General features: G+C 32.9%; 1 protein-coding gene across 1 annotated transcript; it reads right to left on the minus strand.

Annotated features, from left to right (window-relative positions):
* Nucleotides 1-7,005: 7,005 nt before the first annotated feature.
* On the minus strand, nt 7,006-7,793 carry LOC309795576 (proteasome maturation protein-like). The gene has a single exon (XM_082608057.1). The coding sequence runs from the start codon at nt 7,777-7,779 to the stop codon at nt 7,354-7,356; it is 426 nt and encodes a 141-aa protein (XP_082464183.1). The 5' UTR covers nt 7,780-7,793; the 3' UTR covers nt 7,006-7,353.
* Nucleotides 7,794-8,728: the final 935 nt, after the last annotated feature.

Here is an 8,728-nt window from a genome sequence, read left to right on the forward strand (position 1 = left end):
GTTAATGGAGGTTATTTTTTCTGCAGAGTGCTCTAACATCAGCTGTTCTGCATATTAACATGCATTATTTTTGTCATTCATTCATTCATTCATTTGTATGTGCCATGTTGGCACAGTTTTGTTCTCCCAAGGTGTTTATTTGAATAAAATAAAAAGATATGTCATAATTGCCTACTCACAAGGAGCTGGTGACTCTGATCGGCTTCTGAAAGAATTAAAGCTTCTCCTTTTCCTTATGTTACTATGGCCTTATTATGGTACCTAGGACATGAAGTTATTTGATTTATTATTATAGATGATATGAACATAGCAAGGAAGCATAGATTTTTCAACAACACCTGACACTTATATCTAAGAAAATATTTATTGAATGGAATGAATAAATATAGAACAAAAATCAATGGTGCAATATATATTGAGTTACCTAAGTTCTATATAATGTGAGGCTAGGTGCAAAGGAAATGTAGAGATTAATCGAGGATCAACTATGCCTTTGAAATACAGTCAAAATTGGGAAGGGATTAAACTAAATATACAAATAACCATTTTATCAGAATATTAAAGACAAAATATTATATGGTTTTACATTTGAGCGGCATTGTATCTAGTAGAGAGAGTACTGAACAGATTTTGTTAAAAATGTGTCGCTTGAGATGTGTTCAAAGAATGAATATTATTTGTAAGTCAATCTAGGGCAGGTGAGCCTGCTAAGAGAAAAACGTATTGTCTTCCTAGTAAAGTTCTGCTGCCTGACACTAATAAAGGTGGAGCTGCAATAGCTCCCCAGTGTTACTATTGGAGAATGAATCCAATGAGGGCCAGCACTGTGACTGTCTTGTTCCTTATGTTTCTAGACCACTGCATAATACTTGGCATGTGACAGGCCCTCAGGGAATATTTGTTTAATGATGAAATGGATAAAATGTTGGGAAATTTATAACAGCAATTCAAAAAGTGTAGTTGGAAACATCCAAATATAGAATCACATATGTGAAAAACAATGAGCAATAGACGTAACATAATTATGTTCTCAAGTATATAATGCGATTATACAGTAGGAGATCTTTCAGTGTAGATCTCCTGGGATTTGAGCCTTTTCGAGTAGCTCAGAGTATAGAGAAAGGGGAGGTAGGCATTCCTATGAATTGATATAAAATGGAAAATATAATTATTTAGTAGGTTTTTGGTGTGAATTGCTAGACTGAAATAAATCAGTTCATTTTTGAAATACTGGAATGTAAATGGAGTCACAATTTGGAAGACTTTGAATGTCAATATATAGGTAAGGTTTTCTATCTAATAATAGGTGTGTACTGTAAATTGTTCAAAGGAGAATAGCACATTGAAATATGCATATATTTCAGATTAGAAAAGTTTAAGACAAGTTAGGTAAAAATTAAGGACACCAGAAAGTAAGAATACAGTGTTTCTGGTAACTATGCAGCCGTGGTGGATCCCCACAGTTGCTCTGGGGAGATTGTCAAATACTTCTGGACATTGCAACCTTGTTTAGGGGACAAGATTTCCTTTCATGTCTCCATCCCTATGTAAGGTACTGAAGTCCTACACTGATCAGGGGCACTTTTAGGTATCATAGCTGATGGATCATAGGTTGTCCACATGGATTGGTTACTGGAATATCTATATTCTGAGTCTCTTTCATTCTTATCTCTGATCTTCAAATCAGTCATTCCTACCCTTCGTTGTTTGATATACATTATCCCTTTATGCTTTTCTAACTCATTCAATATCATCTTTTACATCCTCTTTTTCTACCCCCCCACCCCCATGCTATTATTCTTCGATAGCAGAGCAACTGGCTCCATATGCAACAATCCAAATATTCTTTGACCTGAAGGCAAGAGGTTTCTTTGAGGTTTATTTATTTATTTTTTCCCTTTTCATGTAACCAGAAGAAGATACCCTTAAGGGATTGGTGAGAGAGCAGAGAAGTGAAATAGTCAGAAAAGAGATTAATGTTTCCAGATATAATCCTACAAATCATCTATGAAAAAGCATAGGTGACTTCAAGATATAAACCCTGTAGATATATTAAGTAAAGATTTTAATGAAGAAAGAGAAGGAATTTGGGAGGAAAATATATTGGCTTACATGTGAAATTCTATTCCTCTTTCCCCCCCAGAAAAAGAGAAGAGAAAAAATCTCTGCTTCCCCCAGAAATGTTCTGAAAACTCTGCCAGAGCAACACATAGGATATTTCAGATCACCAGCAAAGAAGTTAGAGAAGGATAATGCAATACAAAACAAGCAGAAACACAAAACAACTTACTTTTAGCTTATACATATAGACCAACCACAAATTTAACTTTCATACAAATTAAATGCGGCTTCTAGTAGTATTCAGGGATCAAACTGCAATTAGTAAATTCATACTGAAACACTAGGAGGTAAGCTGCACCTTGATTTGTACAATTATATCAAACCATAGTTGGCTTCTACTATGGCACTGTCTTGACCTAGCGCTTCATTTTCTCATCTAGCTACTGTTTATGCATGAATTCCCTGAGAGACATGGCTTTGAATGACTTAATTTAATAAAATTAAGTGTTTGACTTTTTTGGTCAAAACAACTACCATTAGCGCTAATGCATTTTGAATTACTATGTGGGAGTGTGCCCTAGTGTTACATGACTAAAAATCATGTCTCAGTACATAAATAAATAAATAATCTTGCTTTTACTCTGTGTATACAAAATAAATCTGTTGAAATAAAATGTGTATCACTAACTCTTCCTCTCTGTTATGTAATTTCTCAGTATTGATGGCAGCGATCTCACTGTGGCCTATATGTTTGTCCACTCTCCAACAACCACTTTATTATTAATTTTTCTTAAGCACCGTTTTCAGTTGCCATTCCTACCAAGACTTTTCATTCACTAGCTTCTATTTTGTACTTCTCTAATTTTTCAAGACCCTCCCTAAGCAGACCACTCTCTATGTTTACAGTATAATTTTCTACTGCTTTGTGGAGCCAATGTTGTCACCATCTCACAAACTCAGTGTGCTCATTTCTGCCTGGAGAGATTTATGAGTTTACTTTCCTTTGCTCTGAATTCCCAAGAGGCTTACCTTCATGTTTATGAATTTTACCACTTTTTAATACCTAGTTCAATTCTTATCTCAAATACTCAAAGGGAGCTTTGGCTTACCACACTGGCTATAATAACTTTATCTTCTGTCTCCAAATAAGCAAATTGTAGAGGAAGGGCCAAATTTAATAATGACTGGTCATACAGTGTGTACTGTTATTTTGGGTGTATTAGTTTAGCTTGTTCACTGGATGTGACAGTCTTGGATAAGGACCAAGATTTATATATTTTGCTTTCTATTTAGGACATGGGGAATGAGTGCTCACTATCTGCTCAGTTCCTGTGTAGAACATGTTTATAATTTAAAAGGGATGAAGGGTGGAATATGGTTTCCTGTAAGAGTTCTTTTCTTCTGAATTCCAACAGAAGCAAAATTATTTTGGAACAACACAAAATTAATCCAATTTGTTTATATTCTCAGACAAGATGACAGATCTTTAGAGAAAGAGTTTTGTTTAATCAAAACACCAGGCTCAAATGAACAATAACAAAATCCATGTTGCTATCCTGTTTAGAATAGATTTGCCTGCTGTCATTCCCAAACATCCGTGATTAGGAACACTGAAAGAAAAATAAGATGCAGGACATTTCACAAAATTGTAATGGGGTTAATATCAGAAAGCATCAGCATTCTATTTCTCCTGTTGCTTTTGCAAGTAGGGTGTTGAACAAAGCCAAAGCAATTTTAGTTGCATTTAGAGTCAGAACCATTTAGATTACTCTTATATTTTGCTAAATGTTAGCTCTAGTCACAAAACTACATGGAAACTTCCTTGAAAGAAAGAAGTGGATGTATTTTTTTGTGTGTTACTAAAACTTTTGGCACTGTATTAAGATTTTCAGTATAGATTGATGGTGACTGCTTGCTTCACTATCTTTCTGTTAGGTTCAAAACAGTGAGAACCCATAAAGTTTTACTTAAGATATTAACAAGTTAAATAGAAATACCTTTAATCATATTGGTTTCTATAGGATGGTAGACTTAGTGTTAGGGTTAAATATAAGTAGAACAAAACATTTAAAAATATACATTTTTTAACATTCAACACAAATATTTAAAACTAGGTTTAACACTGTGAAAATAATGTTTATGTAGTAATCATTAGATTACTAATTAATATGATCAGGTAGTCTGCTGGTGTTTGTTCTCTATGTGTTATTTTGAATTTCTTACTTCAAATTCATAATGTAAAGAACATGGTCATTGTTTCACAACATTGATCCAGTCTATGAAGATACAAATAGAGTAGAAGTAGAATGGGGAGAAAAAATTCATATAAATAAGATGATACAGAGAATTATATTTAATTTTCCTTTACACAACATGAAATTAAAATGAAACTATGTGTTGAGCTTTTGAAATATTTTTCCTTAAGATATCATTGTCTAAAGGAGTTTTTTTTTAGTCTTTAAGAATAACATTGTTCTTAAATATTATGTGTATGTAAATGTGCATATAAATGTTTAAACCATAATTTTCAAAGCTATATAATATGATTTGACACTTTTTCTATGGAAAACAAAATAAGAAAAATGGTGTGCTAATTCCTCTTATTCTTTCTTTCCTCCTAAACGTTTTTTTTCGTTTATATTATTCAGCTGCTTCTCAAATCTCTGCACTGGAAAGTTTCACTCTTTCTTAGGTATTTAAAAATAAAAGAAGGAAGAAAAGTTGGTACTGCATTTCCAATTCAACCTCATTAGAACCACCAAGAGAGTGTACTCACCATTTTCATCCTTGTGGATGCCCTTCTGTTTCCTTTATACATGAACACAGCTCGGATGTGTATAATATTCTTCAGTTATGTATTAGATGTATATTGCTGCCATAACAAATTACAGCCAAGATAGTGGATTTAAAGAGTAATATTTATTATGTTACAGTTCTGTAAGTCAAATAATCAGTGCTGGTCTCATGGGGCTAAACATCAAGATGTTGACAGGAAAGTTTGTATTTTTCATTTCCTTGTTCCTTCTGGTGTTGGGAGAATTTAGTTCTCTAAGACTAAAGGACTAAGATTTCTGGTTTCCTTGATGGCTCTCAGCTTGGGGTCCACTTACCTCCTAGAGGCCTGTCTCTACTTTTTGTACATTTCCCCCAACATCTCAGAATTGGCAATGGGGTATTAAATGCTTCTCCTGCTGGCATCTCTCTGACTCATTCTTCTTGCCTTTTTTCATTTTTAAGGGCTTATGATTAGATCTTGCTCACATGGATAATCCAAAATAATCTCCCCATATCATAATCCTTAATTTAATCCTGTCTACAAAGTCCTTTTTGCCATGTAAGGTAGCATATTCATAGTTTCTGGGGATTAGGGCATGGACATCATTGAGGGGCCATTATTTTCATTCCCAAAGGTTATATTTTCTATTCTACAAAACTTGGGGACATTGTTCCAATGTTTCATATTATTGAATATTGCTGTGGTGATCTTGAGAACAGCTTGATTTTCTTACTCTTGAAAGATCTGTTTTTTCAATCAGGATTCTCATAGAATTATTTCTTCATATTGTAGTTTTCCTAAATTTGAGATTATGATCATATTTTAGCTATTTTCCAAAAAATTCTATCTATTGACCCATCTATTATCTAAGTTTTGGACATTGTATGAAATTTTCAACATTTCAGAAAAATTTTTTATTATATATTTGGATATCTTTTGTATTTCACTTGTTGAATTTTCTAACTTCAGATCACCATTATTTTTATTTTGTATTATTGTCCTCAGATCTTACCTTCCAACTCATCTCTGCATATTACTTTTGTATTTAATATGATTATGAAAATCCTTTGTTTAGTTGAATAAGTTATATTTCTATCCTGACTATTCTATTTGTAATTTATTTATTATTTATTTTATGGTGCTGTTTTGATCAATTTGTACCCTTTCTCTATAATCATAATTTATACTCACTTCTGTTGCTCTATCTTTTCTTCTTTAAGCTTTAATTTGGTGAATTCATTGTTTTGTTAAATTTTATAGTACAAAGTACTGGAAGGAATTTTTCTTTTAATTTTTCATTATGTCTTCAAGTTTTAAATGGATCTATCTATTTTAATATATTTTCATGAGTGTTATTTGTTTACATATTTAATATATTTGCATGATGCCATTTATTTTTTCTTGCTATGTTACATTTGGGTAATTCTGTCTACAACTGTTTCTTCTAAAATAGTGTGAGTGAATTCTCCATTACTCCTTATTTATCATTACATACTTAAAGTCTGAAATTTGGGTTTTGTGTTCTGTGCACTTTTATGTAAATTTGACGTTTCCTGGTATGAGTATGACCAATACACCGAGCCCTCAGCTTTTGTTTTCTTTTTCAGTAATTCAGTTCGAAGTCACTTTACTCTAATTAAAGATTTAGTTTAGTTTGCTCAATCATTTAAAAGTGTGTAACATATCCCTCATTGAACTTGTTCTGGGTCATGCAGTTTCTCTTTGTTTGTTCACTAGTCTCTCTGAAGTTGCCACTGTTACTTTCTCCTCCATCTCCCTCAGACCCTCCCAATCAGAGAGAAAAAGGCCATGGTATTCCATTACTACCATGTCTCTTCAAATATGGGAGTCTTAGTTTCTCAGGATTCGCCTAAATCACAGCTTAGGAGAGGTGGACCGAGGGTTGAGAACTCTGCTAAAAACATCAGCTTCTTCTGATCATCTTCATTTCAAGTTTCGAAGAGGGAGATTCTTAGAACTGGAATCACTTCTTCATGTTTACCTAGAGATCAGCAGTCCTTACAGATTCATCTAAAGACTCAGGTCTTTTCCTACCTCTTTAAACTATTCTTTGCTTGTGTCTACTCATTTCTCATTTGCTTCAGTCTCTTCTTCAGAATCATAATTATCATCCATTAAGCTCAATATCTCTGATCTTATTCCTCATCATTTGTCTTTTTATTTTTTTTCTATATTCTGGGAGATCTTTGTTCCAATCTAATGTAATTCAGTTTTCTATTTTGTGGTGATTTTTTGGACTTGAAGCTGATCTATATTATAATTTTCCATTTATTATTTTTAGTTCTCTTATTTTATTTCATTAGCTCATCCATTTCTCTTTTCACTCTTTTTTGACTCTCAGTCAGCTCACCTTTTATCTTTGTTTTCTTATTTTATTTTATTATTTATTTGTTTTCTCATGTGTCAGTACTTTTAATGCTGTGCATGCAAAATTATAGTAAAAAATGGCTACAAACAAGATGCAGCCCCTTTATTTCCATGAACAGCACACTGCATTACAGTAAACCGAGCTTATATTCAACCATCAAGTGTGGTTCTCCCATTAGTTCACTTTGTGATGGGTCATTAAGAATATCTTCAAATCCAGTAGTCTCATCATTACCCCTCAAAATATCCAATGAAATGTTTGAGCTTGGAAGAAATGGAAGATGCTGAACCTGCTGCACTGCCTTGAATTCCATTTGTAGTTTTAATGGAGCAAATAGACCCTGGATGTTTCTCAGTGTGCAAAAGTTCATTTTATCTTGGTTGAGCTGGGAATTTTTTTCTGATAATTTAAGAGGATGACTGGGCAAAAGTTCATTTTTCACATAAGAAAAACCTTTTCGAAGAAGATCATGACTTTCAAAAGGTCCACTTGCTGAAATTTCAGTAACTAGAATACTGTCCTTTAGCTGAGATCCAAGACCTCTGGCATTCATCTTCAACTCACTCTGAGAACTTGTTTTCTTATGTTAAATGTTTCCTTGTTTATAAATTTTATGCATTTTTTTTCAAATGGGAGCAAATTATGTTTAAAATGTGCTTCTTTAATATATATGTATTTTCTATAACATATAAAATAGTATTTACACATAAATAATAAAATAATGTATATAATATTTAGATATTTGTAATAATATTTATTTTTCGATTATAATCTTTTTTTCAAAATTGTTTATATGATTGTTTATTTCTTGTTTATACATTTTATCTTGGAAAAATAGCTGTTTATCCACGTAGATGTGTTCCTAAGAGGAGTTTTGGAAATTTCTTATTAAATAGCCTTACTATCACCTCTGCCACTCCTTCTCCAGATCTCTACTTCAGGTGCTAGGTGGGATTGTTCCTAGACTTCTCATTGGTGACACAATCTCCTTCATAAGGGAGAAACTCTGTTGTGCTCACGGGAAGCCTTATTCCCTTGCTGGCTTTCATATAGCCACATAATTTCAGGCTTCCATTACCAGTTTCTTTTAATGCTGGTAATTCAAAATAAAGAAGGACATTTTAAATGATGTACTCTAAGTATGTCCCATGGCTCATTCTTTTTAAAATCCCTAGCTCCACCTCAATCATGTAGTGTTAGCAGGGTTCATTTTCAGGAAAGTTTATATTTATTCTGAGACATTGCAGTGCTTCCTCAGTTGAGGAATGTGTCTTTACACAGATAACTGTGCCTGATTTACTTCTATCCTATCTGTATATTTCACATGACAGCTTTATAATACCTGAGATGTGGATGATGTTCTTTTCTCAGTTTCAGTGATGATATAGATATTTTCATCTTTTCATATTCCTGTTGTGATTTCTGAAAAGGTGTCTCTTCTAAATTTGTTATCTTAGCTGAAAGTTACAACCATTTATTTTTGTTGGATCTAATTTTAAAGA

This window comes from Mesoplodon mirus, assembly GCF_964341445.2.
Source record: "Mesoplodon mirus genome assembly, chromosome: 2".
Classification (NCBI taxonomy): Eukaryota; Metazoa; Chordata; class Mammalia; order Artiodactyla; family Ziphiidae; genus Mesoplodon; species Mesoplodon mirus.